The sequence below is a fragment of the Lepus europaeus genome, chromosome 2, assembly GCF_033115175.1.
Source record: "Lepus europaeus isolate LE1 chromosome 2, mLepTim1.pri, whole genome shotgun sequence".
NCBI classification, from domain to species: domain Eukaryota; kingdom Metazoa; phylum Chordata; class Mammalia; order Lagomorpha; family Leporidae; genus Lepus; species Lepus europaeus.
Window position 1 is genome coordinate 104,607,117 of NC_084828.1, and position 24,357 is coordinate 104,631,473.

At 35.9% G+C, this 24,357-nt stretch overlaps 1 protein-coding gene across 6 annotated transcripts in view; it reads right to left on the reverse strand.

Moving 5' to 3' along the window:
• NAALADL2 (N-acetylated alpha-linked acidic dipeptidase like 2) overlaps positions 1 to 24,357 on the reverse strand; it is a 1,471,888-nt gene that overhangs the window by 403,342 nt on the left and 1,044,189 nt on the right. For all 6 annotated transcript variants that reach the window (XM_062211674.1, XM_062211686.1, XM_062211675.1 and 3 more), the window contains one exon: positions 11,175 to 11,318. In XM_062211674.1, the coding sequence (XP_062067658.1) occupies positions 11,175 to 11,318 (144 nt within the window). The remainder of the gene's footprint in view (positions 1 to 11,174; positions 11,319 to 24,357) is intronic.

Consider the following 24,357-nt stretch of genomic DNA (forward strand, 5'->3'; position numbering starts at 1 on the left):
AAATAAAAATATTTCCAAAGAATATTGAATACTTTTCAATCTTGAGAATGATGAGAATAACTTAATATTTCCTGCATGACTCATTAAGACATTCATACTTTGAAATCTAAATAAAGCATTAAGTATTACAAGGATAAAAATTCTTAATGTTATTATATATATTTGTATATGTACTGATATCAGAATCTATATTTTTATCTGTGCTTATAGGTACCTCACAACTATTCTAAAACCCCACTAATTGTTCTGCCCCTTTAAGTTCTTCTATTTATGGCTAGTATTCAAGATTTTGCAAATGAGGTAAAGACACTGCCCAAGAAGGACTCTAATTACAGCCTAGACGTGTTCTTTGAAGGTCTTTAGGGGTGGCATGTTAATCCTGTACTTGATGGATCTTGGGAAAACTAGGGGTTTCTAGTGAAGGTTTAAGAGATGCCAGGTGGTGGTGTCAAAGGGGAGGGTGGCAGGTAGAAGACAGATGATGAGGCAGGCATTTGTCATCCCATATCAGAATGCCTGGGTTTGAGTCTTGGTTCCTTTCCTTATTTATTATGCAGTGGGTTAAATCATCAATGGATGGGTTACTGTTACTTTCATAAGAGAAATTATTTTTTTTAATTTGAGCAGAGGAATGCAAGGCAATTTTTTTCCTACCTTAAGGTGCTAATTTGGCAGCTTACAGACGATAGCTGGCTATGCCATGTGGCTGCCTGCAGTAGTGTCTCCCTCAACACCAAGAATAAGACCCTGGCTCTCATATTCACCAGGAAGACTGACACCAAACTTTCTGTAGGCCAAAGATACACACTTAAGGAAACCCTTATTCATCTCAAAGCCATACTTCTATTCCTATGAACTGCAACAGACTAATTCACTGTGTCACTTATAGACAAAGCTGGCATTGATTAAGACAAAATAAATCACTCAGAGACCACACTCTTGGGCTCACTTACAACCAAAGACAAAGAAAAAGCCAACTGATACCCTGCATACCAGCTAAACCACAAACTATTTTCTAATAAATCCTACTCCATATGTCCCTCCCTACACCAGAGGGACAGACAACACAAGGACATAAGAAACATGAAGAAGGTAGCATGTCAACTCTAAAAGAACAATAATCCTCCAGAATTAGATCATGAACTGAAGGAAATCTATGAAATGACAGATATAGAATTCAAAATAATGATTGTACAGAAAACTCAATGAGATGCAAGAAAATACAGATACATAGATTAAAGAAATGAGGAAATCAATGAGTGAGATAAATGAAATATTACTGAGGAGATAGAACTCATTAATAAGAACCAAATGGAAATTTTGGAGATAAAAATTTCAATCAAATTATGGTATATATAATATATACACAATGCAGTACTACTTAGCTGTAAAACAAAAAAAAGAAATCTTGTCTTTTACAACAAGATGGATACAACTGGAAACCATTATACTTATACTTAGTGAAATAAGTCAGTCCCAAAATGACAGATATCATGTTTTTCCTGATCTGAGGTAACTAATAGAGTATCTAAAATGTAATACATTGGAGTGAAATGGACATTTTGTGATTCAATGATTGCTTACAGCCCTTATATCTTCCTTTGAGGAACAGTGGTTTTTTTTTTGTTGTTGTTGTTGTTGTTTGTTTGTTTTTCTCTTTATACTATTTTTTGAACTCTTTTACTTAGTATTGGGTTAACTATATGATCATTAAGTAAACTGAAAATAGATCTGAAAATTAAGAGTGGGAATGGGAAACAGAAGAGGAAGAAGGATTGGAGAGTGGACCGGTGGGATGGTAGGGTGGAAGTATCACTATGTTCCTAAATCTGTATATATAAAATACATGAAACTTGTATAAGTAAAAAAAAGAAAAAAAAGAAATCTTCAATCTGTGAAATAAAAAATACGATTGATAACTTTAACAGCAGAATAGACCAAGTGGAAGAAACAATTTTTGACCTTGAGGACAGAATTTTGAAATAACCCAATCCGACAAAAATAAAGAGAAAAGAATGAAGAAAGCCTACATGAAATATAGAATAACATTAAGCAACGAAATATTCATATTATAGGCATTCCTGAAGGAGATGAAATGGAAAAAAAGGTATTGAGAACCTACTAAATGAAATAATAGTTGAAAATTTCCCATGTCTTAAAAGAGAGACGTGGGCATTCAGATACAAGAAGCTCAAACAACCCTAAGCAGACTCAACTGTAAAAGGGTTTTTCCAAAACATTTTGTCATCAAAGTGTCAAAAATTAAAGCCAAGGAAAGAATCCTAACTACAGTAAGAAAAAGCATTAAGTTACATATAAAGGAAAACCAATTAGATTAACATCAGACTTCTTAGTGGAAACCCTATAGGCCAGAAGAGAGTGGGATGATATATTTAAGATCTTAAAAGAAAAAAATTCTAAGCAAGAATATTTTATGCAGTGAAGCTATCCTTTAAAAGTGAAGTAGAAATAAGGTATTTTCCAGATAAGCAAAATAGGCGAATTCAACATTACCAGAGGAGCCTCACAAGAAATTCTGAAGGGTGTCCTGCAGTAGAAGTAAACATGAAACACAGGTAACCACCAAATTCACAGACACAGTAGACAGAATCATTATCCAATCAACAAAAGGAAGCATTAGTTCTACTCTACCAATACTAGCCTTGGATGTAAATGGATTAAATTCACCAAACCAAAGATTTAGGTTGGCTGAATGGATTAAAAATTACAAAAGAGAGAGAGAATTGAGCAAAATTGCACTCCTGGACATTAATTTCTCTCCTCCAAATTCCCTGGGATGTTGGAGTTAAATTTAAGGAGGTTATATCCTCATCATGCTACACCATACAACATCAAATCCCTGAAAACCCAAGCTGCCCAATGGGGTGATAAAAAATGAGCATCAGAGCAGTTCCCAAGTACATACGGATATATCCAGTGTTAGCAATAAGAACAAAAAGTGGTACATAATAAAAGATAAGAATGGGAATAGAAAATAGAATAACTGAAAAAATATGCAAATATGTAGGATAAGTAGGTAGATAAGGCAGTACAATAGATGTAAATGAGGAGTGAATTTCAGGACTAGATGATCAGACTAAGAAATTGTTCCACAGAACAACAGGAAAGGATTATAAAAAGAAAACATGAAAGCACAAGTAAAAGATATAGTAGAAAAATAGGATTTCTAGAAAGAATATTAAAAGGAGAAAAAGAATGGGTATTTAGTAAAAGGGTTAAGATATGGCCCACAATCTGAGTCTGAATGCTTGGGTTTGAATCCTGGCACTGCTTCTTATTCTAGCTTCCTCCACATGCAGACTTTGGAAGGCAGCAGACCAAATACCTAGGTCTCTGTCACCCATATGAGGCAATTGGGATTGAGTTATAGGTTCTTGATTGGCCTGGCCTCACCTCAGTTTTTGTGGGCATTTGGGGGATGAGTGGATTAAAGATCTCTGTCTTTCTCTTTCTCTCTTTCAAATAAATAACTAAACAAATTTAAAAATTAAAAGGAAAAAAAGACAAATGGAACAGAGAAAATAGTTAATATTTTCCAGAAAAAGAAGAAAACACTTTGTCTAATTTTATAGTAAAATTTAGAAACATAAAAGACAAAGAATATTGCTTAAAAGCAAAGCATCTACACAAAAAACAGGAATCAGAAATAGGGTAGGCTGGATGAGGTCTAGTAATTGTGACCAATATAAAATAGTAATATCAGATGTTAATAATAACTTAAGTGAATAAAAATATAAGTGTAGTGTATTTGAATGGATTTTATTGTACTTATACCCTCCAATATTTAACTGTAGGTTCTATAATTTATAAGGAGCAACAGGCATTTGAAAAATTATGTGAAAAGAATGCAAAATGCTATACAATTGACGAGAAACATTGAAAAATTGGAACATGTCTGTTATAGTAATTTTTCTTAAAAGTGTACTTCTCAGGTTGCTATTGTGTCTTATAGGAAATAAAGAAACAAAAAATCTAGACAGAATCTAAATTAAATCATTTCTAAAATATAAAGTATTGAGGAAGAAAGCTGGAAACTTAAGTTCTAAGTGAATGACGTATCTGTGTCACCCTCAGTAAGCCCAACCTGCACTACCCAGGGAACACAGAACTAACTCTACTTTCTGTGGACCTTGGACAATAGGTTTCCCACCTATGCTCACAATGTTTAAGGTCCTTGATGAACAGTCCTTCAAAGTGAATCCTGAAGCTTTATTCCCTTTGTCCAAGGACTTCAATCTCACAGCTCATGAATGTTGATCTTTAGTTCTATGGGTTACTCTGTTGTCAGCTTCCAGCCCAGACTCTTAGTTTCACTGTGCAAGTGACTGCTGAAAAGCCATAAAACTAGGGTGTTGAGCAACTCCTAACATCTAGCTTGTGTTTATCACCATACCTCTCAGTCTTTTCTGAAGTAGTCTAGATCACAGATATTTTTTGGATAAAGAGTTGCCAAGATTTCCATATAAATTCTTAGAAGTTGTACAAATTAAAAATTTCCCCCATTTTTGTCTGGTAGTTTTCCTCCATGTTGATGATGGCTGGATAATAATAAAGTCTATCCTGCCCTAAAATAAGTTTGCTGTTTGCCTACTTTTCTTAGGCCTACTGAAAAAATTATTTTTTCCCTATGATCAAGTAGGCTTCACATCTGTTATGTTGAGACTTGAGGCCACATCATATCAGATTCACACTACTGCTTTATCTACTAAGATAAGATAAATAGATAGATACTTGCTGATATCAAGAACAGGAATAGTGTAATGTATTACTGGAAACTTTCACATGTAGCAGAGTAAGGACTATACTGTACAGATTAATTTCATATTCTTGCATTTGTTCTAAGTGATTTATTTCTTAAACAGCTAAAAGGCACTCAGTCAATAAAGTTTGTTTAATCATAATACAGAGATAATATATTCATATAAGCCAACAAAAATTTTTAAATTTCTTAAGAAATACAAATGTGTATTTTAAAATCTTTACATCAGAGATATTAATAATGCATTTTTAAGTAGTTGCAAATAAATTAGACACATATTGAAAATGTATTTGAAATAAAGTAAAAATTAAAAATAGGATTGTCAGTGAGATATTTATGGTTCTAATAAAGTTTTTATCAAAAATATATCAAATTATAAATAAGTAAAATAGCTATATAATTACAACTAATGAAATAACAGATTTCTCTGTATAGATAGATAAGACAGAAATATATATTTATTTGAAGAAATTTGCTCCAAATTTACTTAAGTAAAAATTATATCACTGATAAATTTATCCAATACAGTCATTTAAAATTGATTCATCAAGCATATTAAAATGTTTCTTTTTAAAAGTGAAACCCGGGCCAACGCCCTGATTCACTAGGATAATCCTGTGCCTGTGGTGCTGGCCCTCCAGGTTCTAGTCCCGGTTGCATCACTGGTCCTGTCCTGGTTGCTCCTCTTCCAGTCTAGCTCTCTGCTGTGGCCCGGGAAGGCAGTGGAGGATGCCCCAAGTGCTTGGGCCCTGCACCCACATGGGAGACCAGGAAGAAGCATCTGGCTCCTGGCTTCGAATTGGCGCAGCACGATGGCCATAGCAGCCATTGAGGGGGTGAACCAACAGAAGGAAGACCTTTCTCTCTGTCTCTCCCTCTCTCTCACTGTCTAACTCTGCCTGTCAAAAAAAAGTGAAATCTGGTCATTTGCAACAAAATGGAGAAATCTGGAAAACATCTTGATGAGTGAAATAAGCCAGTCCCAAAAGGACAAATATCGTATGTTCTCCCTGATCTGTGACAACTAACTGAGCACCTAAAAGGAAACCAGCTGAAGTGAAATGCACACTATGAGAAACAGTGACTTGATCAGCCCTTGTCCTGACTGTCGAGGAACTTTCAACTTTATTCCTTTCAGTATTTTTTTGTTCTAGTTAATACCGTTGGTTGAACTCTGTAATTAACACACAATTATTCTTAGGTGTTTAAATTTAACTGAAAAGTGATCCCTGTTAAATATATGAGTGGGAATAAGAGAGGGAGGAGATGTACAGTTCGGCACACGCTCAATCGCACTTACCCCTAATGATAGAGTTAGAAACGTGCCAGGGGATTCCAATTCAATCCCATCAAGGTGGCATGTACCAATGCCATCTCACTAGTCCAAGTGATCAATTTCAGTTCATAATTGATCATAATGATAGGATTAAGAGTCAAAGGGATCACATAAACAAGATTAGTGTCTGCTAATACTAACTGATAGAATTAAACAGGAGAGAACAATCCAACATGGGAAGCGGGATACACAGCAGACTCATAGAATGGCAGATGTCCTAAACAGCACTCTGGCCTCAGAATCAGCCCTTAAGGCATTCGGATCTGGCTGAAGAGCCCATGAGAGTACTTCAGGCATGGAAAGCCAAGACACTCTGGCAAAAAAAAAAAAAAAAATAGTGACCAAAATGAAAGATCTCTGTGCGTGAGATCCCAGCAGAAAGAACAGGTCATCAAAGAAGGAGGTACCTTTCTATGAAGGGAGGAGAGAACTTCCACTTTGACTATGACCTTGTCTAAATAAGATTGGAGTTGGTGAACCCAAGAGGTGTCCATAGCCTTGGCAGCTCATGACAAGAGCCTCAGGTGATTACTGATGTCATAAATAAGAGTGTCAATTGTTGAATCAACAACAGGAATCCCTGTGCACTTACTCCCCATGTAGGATCTCTGTCCTTAATGTGTTGTACTATGTGAATTAATGGTATAACTAGTACTCAAACAGTACTTTATACTTTGTGTTTCTGAGTGGGTGAAAACTGTGGAAATCTTTACTTAGTATATACTAAATCGGTCTTCTGTATATAAAGATAATTGAAAATGAATCTTGATGTGAATCGGATGGGAGAGGGAGTGGGAGATGGGATGGTTGCGGGTGGGAGGGAGGTTATGGGGAGAAAAAGCCGCTATAATCCAAAAATTGTACTTTGAGAAATTTATATTTATTAAATAAAAGTTTAAAAAAGTTTCTTTTTAAATTGATTCATTTAGTCACTGGGGCTAGCGCTGTGACATAGCGAGTAAAGCTGTTGCCTGCAGTGCCGGCATCCCATATTGGCACCGGTTCTAGCCCCAGCTGCTCCTCTTCCTATGCAGCTCTCAGCTATGGCCTGGGAAAGCTGTAAAAGATTGCAAAAGTCCTTGGACCCCTGCACCCACATGAGAGTTCAGGAAGAAGGTTATGGTGCCTGGCTTGAGATGGGCACAGCTCTGGCCATCACGGCCATCTGGGGAGTGAACCAGAGGTTGGAAGACCCCTCTGTCTCTCTGCCTCTGCCTCTGTGTAACCCTGCCTTTCAAATAAATAATAAATCTTCTCAAAAATTGATTAATTTATATTTTTCACCCTAAATTATATAGTTTCTCCTGTCCTTACCATATTCATGAATTTTAACCACAAGCTCTTATTAATATTTAAAAATTAAGATTTGTGTTTTGATTGACTCTCAAGAATAGGAATTGACAAATACATTAGTAAAACCTACAAAGAAGAAAACAATGGGAAATGAAACGGAGTTAGTATCCAATTATCTAGTCAATGTGAACAACCTGTGTGTACTGCAGCAAGACCTTTTCTCTTGATTTTGTTTTCAATTCCACATACGATTTTTTTAGTTCTCTCATGTATCTCTGTATAAATGTCCCATAGCCTACATCACTTGCTGAGCATATTTCATGAATATAAACACTTATTTCCTTTGTTTTGCTTAAGTTTTATGTTTATAAGTTAAATAGCTTTTGATTGCAAGAAACTGAAAGCAAATAAAACTTTCTGGGAAAATATATAAGGTCCATTCAGTAGAATTTGGCTTCAGACAAGACTTTTTTTTATTCAAATGATATAATCAAGCATTAGTTTTTCTGTAACTCTATTTCCCCCTATTTTTCTATATCTTTCTCTTTCTCTATCTAAATCTCTTTCCCCTTTATTCAACTAACCCTTCCCATGTTGACTCTATTTTCAGGTAGTATATACTCTCCTGATCTCAGGTGGTAACCAAAGAACACAGAGTGTCTTGTTCATTTTAAGTGTTAAGGGAAGATATTGATGAAACAAAATTCAGAGATTGAATCTTGGTCCTGGTTAGACAGATTTGCATCATCCTTCAGTCATAATGTAATCCATCATCAACCAGAACCTATTTCTAGAGCTTGAAATAAGGCCAAACACACTCATATTCCCGGGAATGTTGGCAAAATTTCAAAGCAGAGAAGGGACAAATGGATGTTGACAAAGCAAATGTTATAAACAAATTCTATACCGTTGTTTCTTGGATTTAAGAAAATACTGACAGCGTATAGGAAAAGGTTAAAGGTATAAACTATTACTTAGGTGATTTGACATATTTTTTATGTTCTCTCTGAACTTGTTCACTGAAGATTTTCCTATATTAATACTCATGACCATACTTATAAAATTCAACAGTGAAATAATTATATTTCAATGTGTTTTAATCTATAAACTATAAGCATTATTCTTATACTTGAAACTACAACAGCTCATTCAGTACACTTTTAATGTGTTACTCTGATATATATCGTTTTCAATAACTAATACATTTTATAAGTATTTATGAGAAAAGTTAAAAGTTTATCTTGGATGAATTATGGGAATCATTGTCCAAAATATTTGAGTAAAGAGTCATCATCCTACATCTGAGATTAGTTTGAATTCTTTTATTACATATACATAGTTTTAAGAACATTACAATACTTCCCATTCTCTCTTCCTCCTATCCCTTTACCTCCTCCTTCCTTTCTTATTTTTCTTTTAATTTTCCACTAACTACAAAATTCAACAAGTAGAAAGACCACTGTTCCTCAGGAGAATAGACAAGGACTATGAACAATAATCAAATCTCAAGATGTCAATTTCACTCATGTACATTACTTTTTTTATGATCTATATATTATTACCACATATCAGAGAAAATATGTGGTATTTGTCTTTTGGGGATTGGTTTATTTCACTAAGCATGATGGTTTTCATTTGCACTCATTTTGGTGCAAAGCAGTATTTCATTCTTTTACAGCTAAGTAGTATTCATCAGGTACACACACACACACACCATCACATTTTCTTTATCTACTGATGGACATAATTTAATTATTCATATATGTCAGTAAGTTTTTTTGAGATCTAAATGTCATTTTATATTTTCAGAAAAATGAATGAAGAATTATTATATCATGAAATGTGATCTTAATGATATAAACATATCTGTCTGGGCTTTTATAAAAACAATAATGATGACTATATCCTTAGAAAATTTTGGTACAGTATAATTGCTTAAAGATGCTGCATGTTGCTTATTTAACCCAGGAGTCTGTTTGAGGTTGAGGGAGCAGAGAAAGAGAAAGAGAAATAGTATAGTAAATCCATCTGTTGACTTACTCCCCAGATACACACAATGGTTGGGAGTAGGCCAAACCTAGCAGTTGACAATTCAATCCAGGCCCCTCACATGGTGGCAGGGACCCAACCACTTCAACATCACTCCTTCCTACGAATATCTGCCTAAGCAGGAAACAGGAATCAGGAGCCGGAGCTGAGAATGAATCCCAAGTACTTAGATATGGGATGTAGGCCAAATGCCCAACCCAACACTAGAAATTTAAACAGTTTCTATTATTGGACAATGCTTGTGTCTCAACTTTTCTTTTAGACTTCAGAAAAATTTTAATATCTTATGGAGTTATAGTTGGTGGTATGGAACACCACTTTGCTAAGACATCATTCTACATTTTGGGAAATAAATTATAAACTGTTATTTGATAAGGAAGATATTTGCTACTATTTATGTTAACACTTGACAGTATATAAAAGTAGGGGGAGGCATCCCATAATGTGATTCTCAAAACAACTTGAGTTAATAGATGGATACCTATTCTTTTCTAGATACAGACAGCGAGAGTTCCTGGGGAGCTGCCTTAGGAGTGAGTACAGAACTAACACAGAGAGAGTTGGCTCACTGAAGCAGGATAGTAGCTGCACGCATTAGGAAATCTGAATATCCATTGAATTAATTAATTAAATCTGGTCTTTTACAAATCGAATGCTTTACTTACAGCTAAACTATTATTGTAGTTTTGCAGATTTTAAGAACTAGAGCTCGTCATCAATTTGTGGGACACAGAACAATGTACAGAGAAAAATGAAGAAAACAAAAAGCTTCAGTAGGGCTTCTGCAATCCTCCCTTGAGGACACAGTCTTATTGTTTTCTTATATTTTCCACTTTGTGCAATCGATAACAGTTGAGCACGCTCTCAATTCGTAGGATTTTTAAAAGCCCATGTCACTAGCAGAAAGCAATCATGAATGTATTCAGATTTTTAAAAAAGGATTCTTCAAAACATCTTTTGTATGCTTTCTTTGTCAAGAGGAAATACATGAAATGAAACATGGCAAGCTGAGACCCCAGATCTGGACACAAAATACATAGCCCTCAAGTTGTAGTCCACAGCAGCTCGATACAAATTTAGCTATCTGTAAAGAGAGTCTCTTCTTTAGAACTATAATGCCGAAGCTGGAGGCAGAAATAAGATGCAGCCCATGGCTTTCATCCCTCCACAGGTAGCTTAACTACTTTAGTTTTATCCTGCATGGTCCAACAAGGCCTAACAAATGGCTGTGCAGTACAAGAAGCATCTCTCGAGCGATGATGCATATAGACAGAGGGATTTTTTAGTCAATTGCAGGAATTAGGCTTTAATGCTTTATACTAAAAGACTTCATAGCCCAGATAGCTGCTTGCTATCCACTGAATCTTGGCAGACAGCGAGACTGCCGAAGCTGAAACTGGGAAGCTGTGTTAAGCAAATTTTCATGAATGTACAAAATGCTTTATTTGTAAAGCTACTTTTCTTTGTAGCAATTCAAAATGTTTTCTGTCTTCCTTTCTGTCTCTTTTCTCTCTCTCTCCTTTTTAATCTCTTGGTTTGGTCAACTCTGTCTTTATCTAAATTCCTTTCCACAGAAAAGAATAACTGCTCATCTCATCAAAAGTCATTTTTTTTTAAAAAAGAAAAATCCTAAACATGTCATCTTAAGAGATTCAAAAATGATCAAGTCCTTAAAAAAAAACTACAAGACACACAGAAAGACATTCAACACTTTACCATTATTCGGAAGTACTAGAGGGTTACAGATGTCATTTTTGGTTTTAGCTTTTGGTGGAGAGATCAGTTTTGCAACCAGCGATGCAGAGATGGGCTGCACCAGCAGAGAGGTGAGGTTAGATCGGCTTTGTCTAAAGCTTCCATCTGTATGCAAAAGAGAAAGGAACAGAATCCTTGGTAAACAGAAATTAAAAACAATGAATGAGAATTTTTAATAAGTATTTAAATTATGAGCATAAGCTTATATTTGTGCACTTGTTTGTTTAGTCCTTAAATATATATTCTGTATACTTATTTAAAATGACTTGAGGAGAAGTAGGTATTTAGCCTACTGATTAAGATACCCACATCTCAAATTGGAGTGTCTGGGATGGATTTCCAACTGGACTTCTGACTCCAGCCTCCCACCAGTACAGACTCTAGGAGGCATTGGCGATGGCTCAGGTAGTTGGGTCCCTGACACACATACTGGAGATCTGAATTGAGTTCCTGGCTCCTCTCTCTGCCCTAGCCCAGACATTGTAAGACTTTCAGGAGAGAACCAGTGGATAGGACTATTCTCTCTCTCTCTCCCTCTCTCCCTCTCCGCCTCTCTCCCTCTCTCCCTCTCCTTCTCCCCTCCCCCACCTCATAAAACTATAAGATTAAAGATATTTTACAAAAATTTATTTCAAATATAATTTTACATCCTGGTCAAAGGCAGCAGATTTTGCACATGGACTTACTTCCATAAACATCACTAAAATGACAACAAAGCAATAAAATAGCATAAATCCACAAGGGCCAATGGAATAGTCAGTAACAAGATCCTAGAAGTTGGAAGGCAGATGAGCAAGCATCAGCTGATATAGCAAACCGGAGGAGACCAAAACTGAATTCCACAGTTGGGTAGCTAGGAGACAAAACAGTTTGTAGCATAGATCTCAGAAAGGCTTAACAGGCAACACCAGTTGCTGTTACTGTAGGGGTGAACAAGGGGATGGCAGTAGGAGTATTTGATAAAAATTCTAACTGTGGGCCAGCGCCGCGGCTCAATAGGCTAATCCTCCGCCTAGTGGCACCGGCACACCGGGTTCTAGTCCCGGTCGGGGCACCGATCCTGTCCCGGTTGCCCCTCTTCCAGGCCAGCTCTCTGCTGTGGCCAGGGAGTGCAGTGGAGGATGGCCCAAGTGCTTGGGCCCTGCACCCCATGGGAGACCAGGAGAAGCACCTGGCTCCTGCCATCGGATCAGCGCGGTGCGCCGGCCGCATCGCGCCAACCGCGGCAGCCATTGGAGGGTGAACCAACGGCAAAAAGAAGACCTTTCTCTCTATCTCTCTCTCTCACTGTCCACTCTGCCTGTCAAAAATAATTAAAAAAAAAAAAAATTCTAACTGTGAAGGAATCTGTGCACCTGAACTCCCTGCAGCCTCAACTAAGTTGGTTATCTCTTCTGCTCTCACTCCAGAAGACAACTAGGAGTGGGAGGCTGCAGGGAGATACCAGATACAGTGAGGTAGATCATAGTTAAAGTGGATGGTTTTACAATTGCTGGGACACTTTAGATGCTTTCCTCTCTTGGCACCCATAATCCTTCCCACCAGTTAAGGACATAGAAAGTTAACTTGTAACAAATAGGACTAGGTCAATTGAAAATTTTAACATACTGAAAATTAGGAGAGTGACCAATTAAAACAAACCTCAAAACTAAAGATAGCCTATGTTGAAACTCATCATTCACTAAAACCTACCCACACAGAACTGCCGATCAACTTCATTAACTATTCTAAATATGAGCTCTTGGCCAAGGGCAGTCCCATCATAGTACCTGTATAGCAGACCAGTGAGGATAAGAGTAGGAGGTCAAGAGGCTCAGGGACGGGGTTCGCCAGGAAGAAGAAATTAATGAGACTATCTGATGTACGTGAATGTATTGAAAGAATGTTTTAGTAGGATCAGAGTTAGGATTGGAAGATGTAAGTAAAGAGAAAATACATGTATAAGATGAGACAACTGTAAGCTTTAAACGGACTAAAAATTGTGTGAGAAGTAAATGTAATCAAAAGATGTTAATATTTACATAGTCATAATACAGTGACAACACAAAAATTACTGTTTTACAAACAAAGAGAAAAGGGCAAAAACTGAAAAGAGATGCACATGGAAATGTGTAAATGTTAAAACTTTAACTTTCAGAGTCAATACAATGGGAAAAAAAGGAAATATTTGAAGTAAATTCAAACATCAATCAGAGACAGAAAGGTACATGCAATAAGCAGTTAACCATGAAAGATGATCAAAGTCATCAGGTATTTGGCTTAAGCAAAGAGAGAAGAGACACAAGGAAGGGTGGAAGAAGGTGGCACGTTTATAAATCAAACCTTGTAGAAATATTTGATCATTGAAATAAACTACTTTCCCATATAACTTCTAAAAATAAGTAAAAATAAGCAGAGAATCATAATAACACACAGAAAATGAAAATGCTCAAATACACAGAGTAAAGAGGATGAAGGGAATAAACTAAACTATGTTTAATTATATTTTTAAACTGACTTAGAAATGAAATACACAATGGAATGACTCTATCAGACTGCCAATAATGTTTCTGAACACAGTGCTATATTTTTCAGAATTTTTATTAGGGAAAATAATTGCTAAAGGTTTTCTCAGAATTTAATTTGATAGAACTGCAGGGGGTGCAGAACTCAATGATACTGGAATCCAGACTCCAGGAGGCATACTATAAAGGAGAAAATATATTACAGAAATGTTTCCTTAATTTATCATCTAAAAAACCACAAGGCTAAAAAAATAATATTTAGCTTAGGCCTGTGGCAGTCAAGAAAGCTGTGGCTTTGAAGGAAAAAAATAATAAAGATTTAAGCTTGGAATCAGTTTTGTTATATAAGCACAGGGCTGTTCTCATAATTTAGTAACCCTTTATATGGATATATGACAGTGTTTGGACCGAAGTGTAGTTCATTACATCCCAACTGTTTTCATGTCATGGTACCATGACTGGTTATGATTTGCAGGGCCCACAGCAAAAACTCATTGTGGGACCGCTTGGTCAAAATATATGCAGGAAAAAAACCAAAATATATGGCGGATTTCTATGTAGCAGCACATTTTGTTAAGTTTCCAGCTCTTCCAACAAGAAGTACGGTGAGACAGGTCACATGCTATGAACGGAGCCCCGATGGTTCACAGGTAGATGATGTTGGCAGTCATGCAAACTGCTGGGGTAAAATGAAGGGAATTTATAGACCACAAGGTGGCTGCTAAATGAGCAGCCCTGAGTCCCTTCCATTAGAAGCTGTACTGAAGCCAAAGTGATTCCTGTCTTAAACACAGACACTGTCTGGGCATACTAGCCGGGAAGCTCAGAAATGGCCATTTCAAGCATGTATTTTCTCCTGCACCCATTACTTTTCTATATTTTCATGGACTGAGGATGATGAAATAGTATTTAGGAGCAATATGCAGTCTGTTATCTTGAAGTTTTCATGGATGTTGGGTACTGACACATTTCCAATATAAAATGAAACATTTTAAGATGCTCTATGATTTTACCTCTCCCCAGTTGAATAGTTCACTCATTAGCTTGTCAACAAAACCCTTCACAATTGCAAACCTTTCATTTGTGATATTATTTCCTATCACTGTCCTCATACCTCCTATGCTAAAACTAAGGCTATCCCCTACAGACTCTGTGATTTCATCTCCTGGGTTTTTGCTTATACCATTCCTCTTTATGTATTCCTCAGATGGATCTCACATTTGTAAAGTACACTCTTCCTTCAAAGCCCAGCTCATAAGTCACCTTCTACATGAAGCTTTCTCTGACACTTGCAATTCTGTGTCATACACCTGTACTTTTTCTGCATTACTGTCATTTCCAATGAACATTATCTCTTTGCAAAAAGACTGCCTTTCTTCTTTCAACTCTTAAATTCCTTGAAGAAAGGGATGCAGACATGTACATCTTTGTATGATACACAACACTATATAACAGCTAGTACATTGTCAACAACATAACAGGACATCAATAATTAATGAAAAAAAGAATCAACAATTTTTTGAAAAACAGTTTTAATGCTACTGTCTTACTGGTTGTGTGAATGCCTACAAAAGGAAGCAAGGGCACAACTGAAAAACGAATTATAATTCTGTGGTTGCTATACAGTGGTGTTTCCTACCCAGCTAACTACCAGGCTCCCTTAGCAGGCATATTAAATAAACTTTCAAAACCTACCTATCCCCATCAATTCACTGATTAACCTTGCTGTAAAATTACCTCTTGTAGGTAAAAAGTATTGCAATAAATAAAATTACCTTTAAAATGTATTATGAATAACTGTTTTCCATTTTTCTCTAGAACACTTTATTAACTATATGAAACAATGTGTTTAAAAGATAAACACAAGTAAACCATAAACCATAAATGAATATACCCAAATCTTTGATTTCTTTTTGTGCTGCATGACTAATAGGCTTGCATTAGTTTTGAAATATCTGAAGTAAGTGGTTCATTAATTTTTCACCTTCACCTTAATGGATATTTGACAAACAGTTCACTTCTGAGAACAGATACTAAAAGCAGGACTTTACAGGACACTAAGATTAAATTATAGACAAATGTTATTTTTTTAAGAAATCCCATTTACTGAAGAACAGCTGAGAGAATTTCATTTTCTTACGTTATTAAGATGCTTTGAATAAGACCAAACACATGTACCATTTTTACTCAGTTATATTTTAAAGCACATTTATGAACTGGAAGAACCCATTAGATAGCAGATGAAAATTGGGTGAATTATGTGCCTTGATGCAAAGGGTATCATACAGAAAGTTCTGTAACATTACATTTTAGCACTCTTTAAGATTGCAGCATTATATCATACCCTATACATTGTTTATGTTGTCTAAAGACTAATTCACAGTAACTCTGACTTCAGTAGATTTCTGATTCCCTCTTTATATACTTGTTGTAAACCAAATAAAATCCAAATACTTCAATTATATCAATAATTCAATCTGTGATACAATGTTACATGCACATAGTACAATGAGGAAACTGAATACACACAATAATTAGTCTGGCTCCACTGTTAACACACTACATGAAATGTAACAAATGATTTTAATGTGACAATATTGTTATCTACTATTCTGGAATTACCAAGGTGACACTGAAGGTCCTCTGTTTTGCTAACTTACTGAAATAAAAGAGTTTATTAGCTCAAAGACCTAAAGATTAAATCACAATGGTTGAGATTTGGAAGAAATTAAGCTAAAATTCAGTAAAATATTTTCTAATTGTACATATTTATTAGGATTTCCACAATATTTTTCAGACTGTTGGTGCCCACTTCAAGAATATCTGTTATGTGTGTAAAGAAAACATGAACAACATGTGTTTGTTGTGTACATGTTTGATAAAATGCAATACTTTCAAACTAATTGAAAAATCAATATATGCAACAGGTGCCAGCTATCCAAAGTCATTGAAGAAGGTACTCATTCAGAAACTAAAACTCCGGGCCAACATTTTGGCATAGCGGGTAAAGCTGCCTCCTGCAGTGCCATTATCACACATGAGCACCAGTTCAAGTCCTGGCTGCTCCTCTTCAGATCCAGCTCTCTGCCATGGACTGGGAAAGCAGTAGAAGATGGCTCAAGTCCTTGGGCCCCTGTACCCGCCTGGGAGACCCAGAAGAAGCTCCGGGCTCATGACTTCGGATCGGCACTGCTCCAGTGTGGCCAATTGAGGAGTGAATCAGCAGATAGAGGATCTCTCTCTCTCTCTCTCTCTCTCTCTCTTTCTCTCTCTATCTCTCTCTCTTTCTCTGCATCTCCTCTCTCTGTTTAACTCTTTCAAATAAGTAAATAAATCTAAAAGGACAAAAAAAAAACTAAAATTCTCAGACAGTGGGAGCCTCAGATTTCTGACACTGAGGGGTAAAGAATGTAAAGAAAGTGCTGATTATATCACATGGGGTCCTTGTGTCAGTGGATGATGATAACTTGCCACAGGTTGAGGAGAACAGTACAACTCCCGAGTCTGTAAGTATGTCTCAACTGTCTGCACCTGACTGTGGATGTATGTATGCACATGCGATCCTTGCTTTCTAAAGAGAGCACGGGACCTCTCTATTCATTGTGGAGGTCTTGCACAAGTGCATCACATGATCTGGAACTCAGCAGAAATGCTTAATCTCATGCCCTACCCTAGACCTTCTGAGTCAGAATCTGTAGACCAACAAGATTCTCAGGTGATTTGTATGTACTGTCTGTAAGGACCAGCTAAATTATCATATATTTTTACACAGTATAATTTACATAATATCCACAGCAACGGTATTATAAAAAGTAGGACAAAAAGAATTAAAACTGTTTTCTCAGCTTAACCGAAATTAAAGATGACAGACCCTTTGTCTAAATCAGCAAACCTCCAATCAATGATTCTCTGAGAGCATCTCCTTCAAAGTAGGGAACAAATTTAAAATGAATTTTTGCTTTTGTCCTTCCTCAAAGAAAAATCTGGTCATTCAAAGATCAGAATTATGTTTATAACACTTTACTATTTTCAGCCATGGGCAAATATTACAATAGCTAACTACTTTGACTTATTTTTTCTTATTGGTTTACAACAAATATAAAGTATCATTATATAATACTGAGAAACTAAAAGTGTAAATAGTGTCTTACCAGAGAAGTAAACAGAGAGCTGAAAAGTCACAGATTTGATACCATAGTTTGTACTGCACTGTTATAAAAAACCTTGAAATAATAAAATGAACAAATTGGCAACAGTGATACTATCCCAGAATATTTGATTTGTCTTTCTCCAGAACATTGTCACTTTGACAGAAAACAGACCGTTAAATAACCGGCACAAATATTTTCTCATTTTTATTTTAGCCTATTCAATTTACTGTTATGTTATTAAATGACCAGTGAGTTAAATTGGCACATCATTTTGTTGTCCTTGTGAATATAGCTGATTCTTTATTATTTCTGTATCTTATAACCCACTGGTTATAAACATCACCATCCTCCCTATAGCTATCACTGTGTTGCCGAGGTTATTATTAAAATGAAAATACTTGTAAATGCTTTGTGCTATATTCTCATCTCACTCTCTTTTTTAGTTATCTCTATACCCATGCAAATCAGGGATCTTCAAAAAATTCTTGGAAAATTCACATTATGAATGTACTATGCATGAATTTAAAATATTTCTACACCAAAATAAGCTTGTCATTTAATGCCATTTTCTACAAACTTTTTGAAGTACTTTCATATATATATGAATATATATATGTATATATATACATATACATATATATATACTTGCATATAATCATATATTTTTATAGTATAAGATTTTTATTATTGATGTTTATCCTCATAATAAAGCTAACATAATTTCTTTAATTCGGTACATATTCATTTCTCATTTCAAACTAATATAAATCTTAGATTTAAAAGCTTAATGATGATAGTTGACCTAACTCGTTTTTTAAAGATTTAGTTATTTATTTGAAAGGCAAAGTCACAGAGAGGCAGAGGCAAAGAGAAAGAGAGAAAGGTCTTCTTCCATCTGCTGGTTCACTTCCCAAATGGCCGCAACCGCCAGAGCTGCACTGATCTGAAGCCAGGAGCAAGGAGCTTCTTCTGGGTCTCCCATGTGGTGCAGAGGCCCAAGAACTTGCGCCATCCTCTACTGCTCCCAGGCCATAGCAGAGAGCTGGATAGGAAAGGAATGGAGCGCCTGGACTTGAATCGGAGCCCATATGCAATGCAGGTGCTACATATCAGGATCCACTGCACCACAGCACCAGCCCCATGACCTAACTCTTAAAACATCACTCATTCTGTGAGGCTTACTCCTTGTTTCGCACAACAACAGAAGGTCTTGCTTACACTTGTACTGAATTTATCACTTGTTCTAATTTCCTTTTCACTTTCTGAACATTTATTAGAATATAAGCTCCTTGGGGATTGTTTCGTTGCTCTATTCCTAGGATGTACCATAGTACTTAGTAAAATGTAGGGGCTCAGTGAATATTTTTTTGGATGAATGAATATACAAAAGTTCAAATGAACTTTTTGTTTGTTCTAAAAGCCTAAAACTTAAGAGCCATAGGGGAACATTTGAAACCACAAAATCATAAAAATGAGGACACAGATGGTTGCATCTTCTTATTTCATTGCTCAACTTCTAAGCAAAAACATTTTGCCAGGCTCCTTAGTAAATATCACAAAATTTTAATGCTTAATTAATGTAGTGTAAAAAGTCATGTTTATGTTTACACTAAATGGGTAGAAAGTAACATACTCATTTGTAAAGCAAAATGATCATATTCTGATACTAAATGACCAAACATAATGTGGAACACATTTTGTTTTTTGTAATAGTGGTATGCAAGAAATCTTTGCACATTTCGATTTGGATTCTTCTTTTTCCATTAGTTAATTTGTAGGTGTTGATCAGAAGAGTTATAAAGGCCGTAAAGGAGCTGGATAGTTTTTTTCACTATTAAACATTTTCCCTTATATTCAGACATATAAAGATTTACATTGCTGAGTGGAAGAATTTGGGATCAAAGGTCCTGCCTCTCATCAAATATGTCAAATATATAAAATCATGATTATGCAGCCTTATCATTTGTTCTAAACTTGAAAAACATTCAATTAAATAAAAATGCATTACTTTTTTATTAATGTACAGTTAGTTGAGGTGTTCTGCTGGATTCTGGCCATTATTCAGGACACAGCATGATGTTTAATTACAATGTTAGTTGATACTTGGTTTGTCTTAGACTTCAGTTGATTATTTCCTGTAGAATTAGGAAAATACATTTTCATGTACACCTAAATTTTTTATTGGTTTAAAAGATATTGATATAATTACTCCAAAAACAGAATCAAAACCTGGGTTTTCAGGTAGATAATGTTCTTCATTAATAACATATTCTCTAAATATATTTTAGAATCTGATCATTATAGGATTTATCTTTATTACATTGTTAGATTTATAAATGTTTTATTTTATGTGGAATTTTAGATATATAAATAACAGCAGTGACAATATTCACATATTGGCAAATATTTTCCTAATTTTCTTTGGAACGAATAAATATAGATATGTGAATGGTTACCTACTTCACATAACTGGAAATTACAATTCTTTTTTATTCATCATTTGTCCTCTCCAAGAATATTTCATTCCCCAAAGTATTCCAAAAAAAAAAAATTGGAAATACCATAAACTATATCATAAGACAAACAATCTAAAACTCTAACAATACATCGAATTTGTTCCTTATTACAAGGAGAGTAGTTCTAGATTCATTGCTGGCATAATAGATTCATTGCTGGCATAATTGAACAGCACACATTACACATTACCTAAGCTAAGCAAACCTCTCAGAAGGTATTTCCCTGAAAAGATTTCCACCTTGTTTTTGAAGTCTATAAGTGGTGGAATGATCTGCAAATTTTCTAGTTTGAAAGCAGTGCAGTTTGCATTTCTTTTTTTCTCTTTTTTTTTTTTTTGACAGGCAGAGTGGACAGTGAGAGAGAGAGACAGAGAGAAAGGTCTTCCTTTTTGCTGTTGGTTCACCCTCCAATGCTGCCGCGGCCAACGCACTGTGGCCGGCGCACGGCGCTGATCCGAAGGAAGGAGCCAGGTGCTTCTCCTGGTCTCCCATGGGGTGCAGGGCCCAAGCACTTGGGCCATCCTCCACTGCACTCCCGGGCCATAGCAGAGAGCTGGCCTGGAAGAGGGGCAACTGGGACAGAATCCAACGCCCCAACCGGGACTAGAACCCAGGGTGCAGGCGCCGCAAGGCGGAGGATTAGCCTGTTGAGCCATGGCACTGGCTCTGCATTTCTTAAAAGAGCAAATAAAATTGTATGGATGTGTTTGTTTTGGTGGCTGTTATTGTGAAAGTATGCAACTGTTAATTGACATAAAATTCTTTATATGAGATTGTAATTAGAACATACTGTTTTATGAGACTGATTTTTTAAAACATCCAGAAAATCAGGACCTTATTTTTGTATTTACTTATTTTTTAGACTTTTCATAATAACAAAAGTAAAAAATAATCAAGCCTTTTGCTTTGCTGATACAGGTGGCCATAGAACAAATGAACAATTGCATATGAATTATGAGGATATTTCATAAAGCTTATGAAACATGTAGGTAAAAGACAGGTTTATTTTCACACAAACATTGCTGAAATCCATGCAGTTTTTCCATGATATACATTTTCTACAAACTTTTGGAAGATCCCTCATATGCATGAATTTTAACATCTTTGCATCAAAATAACATTGCTTTAATTATACTTACACACTTTTTGTAAATATCCTCTCCCTTCTCAAATCTTCATGGTTTCTTGTGTATTTCTTGTTTTAGACAAGAAAACAATGACATGAGAAAGGGGCACTGGTCTGGAATCCAGAGACAAGTTTCTGGCTTTTGCACTGCCTCTAACTGAAAAATTCAATTTGGGCAAGTTTTTCTCTTCCTTTGGGGGGTCTTCAACTCAACATAAATATAATGCATTTTCATTTCTAAATTATTTATAATTTATTTATAGGGCAAAAAAGAGTTAGAGAAAGAGAGACAGAGAGAGAAAAAAATGTGCACAAGACAGGAGACGGCAAAAAACAGTTTGTGCTGGTTTACTACCTAAATGCCCTTACTGACTGGAGCTCAGTAGTGTCCAGAGCCAGGAGCCAGCAACACAATCCAGGTCCCCCACGTGGGTAGTAGGAACCTAATTGCTTGAGCTATCATGTTGCTTCTCAGGATCTACATTGGCTGGAATCTAGAGACAGTAGACAGAGCAGCAAATAAAACTCAGGTACTCCATTTTGGGATAAGAGCACCTTAACCCCTAAAATAAACTTCACTCCCTACAATGTATCATAATACCAATTGAATGGGAATCTTTCTTATCTTGATATTGAAGAGTTTTTTTTTTTATTTAGATGTGAATCATCTAAATTTGAAATGAATTTTTTTTTTGTAATTTACTGAAAAGTCCTTCGTGTTTACAATAGTTAGTGTGAAAAATTTCAATAAATTCCCCTCTTGGCTTATTATTTTTCTTTCAGAAAATAATTATTTTTCACTATACATACATAGAATTGGGATTCAAAAATATCACTGCACTTACTTGCTATGGTGATGGTATATATTGAGAGAAGATGCACTTATAAGAAAAAAGATAGATATTTTTAAAAAATTCCCATGGAAAAGCATCCCTTCTGTTAATGAACTACAAATTGATTACTGAGAAGTGCCTATTCACAGAGCTCCAGTTACAAATATTCTATTATTAATTATTCCTCAGAATATTTACATGTGAGAATTTTCCTACCAAAGAAGCTCTATAATGGAGTATGTATGATATAGCAACTTGTTTGAACACGTATTTCCTAAAAATATTTTATGAAATGGGGCCCAAATTTACATCCAAAAAGTCCCAGATAAAGAAAACAACTAAGAAAAAAGTCTAAGGTAATCCTTTCTCTATTTTGTTACTGAGGTAGTATTTTTTAGTGTACTGAAATGTTTGTTCACCAAATAATAGGTCATCATTGAAGTCACCACAAAAGCTATAATGGCACAGAGAGAGTGGCTGTGCCTAATACAGGACTAATGGTCCTGCCAATAAGTTAGGCTGTTCTTAAACAATAGGAATTGTGTCTGTGTTAGTTCTTCTGTGGAGGATCTCAAACAATATTACGCAGTTATCTTTTAAAAAAGCTTTGCTTTGACAGTGGAGCTTGAACACAATTCATGATAATTCACAGTGGTCTAAATTTGCTCTTAAGCTGCTTCTTTGAAATGTCCTAACAAGCTAGTGATGGTACAATATTCTGGGCAACATATATAAAGAAACTTTTGCTTCATTCTTAGTCAACACAATGAGTATTTCTTAGAAAATGCAGGAAGTGGATTCTTAAATAACTAGAAACGAGAAAAAAGCTCAAGAAGTGATTCCAGAGCAAGAATAGATCCCTGTCTGGCAATGATATTTTATTGTATTTTTGTGGCAGTTAGGTTGGGATGGGAACAGGGAGCCAAGTAGAAGAGCTGGAGAGAACAGATAATCCAGAACACTCAACATCATGGCTGGAACTATGGAACGAATGGATGAAGCATAGAGTGGCCAGGAAACTCAAGGTCTTTGAATAGAATTGTGAAATGAGACAGCAAGGCAAAGAGACTTCACCAGGCCTGAACCAGTTTGGAGTAGCAGATAAGGGAAACCAAACCCCTGAAAAGGATAATAATAAAAACACGAGGATAAAAAGTAAAACACTAAGGAGTGAGTATCCCAGCAGGGTCCCAATATGGGTCAGTATTAAGCATGACAGAGCCTGGCTTCAGGAAGCAAATTTTCTTATCTCTTGCTGGGGAAATAAGGGATCTTATTAAATATTGGCCAGATCCCTAAAAACCACAATTACTAGGACTCTCCACACTAGCCATATCTACTATAAAATGATCATGGGTTTGACAGAGTTTTCCATATAATGGATGTTTCCAATTGTTAAGACAATGACTGTAAAGGAGATAATTTCAGGTAAAAGAATCAAAAAGATGAGCTGTGGTAGGAGAAAAATAAATAAATAAAATAAAATATAAAACATGAATAGGAAATGGTAATGTTAACTGGAGATTATCATAGGAGAACACATGGTAGATAAGACTAGAAATTAGAATCATTGTTGTGGTGGCTTTTTTATAATAAGAAGTGTGGAGAATGTTAAGCAAATACTAGAGGACTTTTTAGGGTTTTGAGAGGACAATTGTTATCATCAAAGTGGATTTTAGAAATAAAGATCTGAGACTGATATTTAGAAAAGAAGAGAACCAGAAAGAGAATGCAATGAAAACAACAAAAATAGATGTCGGAGCCACCATAGGGAGGTAACTGGTTAACACAGTATATCCAAATGCCTGTTCTAGTCCTGGCTGCTCAACTTCCAATCCAGATTCCTGATAATGCACCTGAGAAGAGAGTGGGAGATGGCCCAAATACCTGGGTCCCTGCTATCCATGCAGAACACCAGTATGGAGTTCCTGGCTACTGGCTTAGGTTTGGCACACACCTGTCTGTTGCAGCCTGGAGCCATTTGGGGAGTGAATCAGTGGGTGGGAGATTTCTC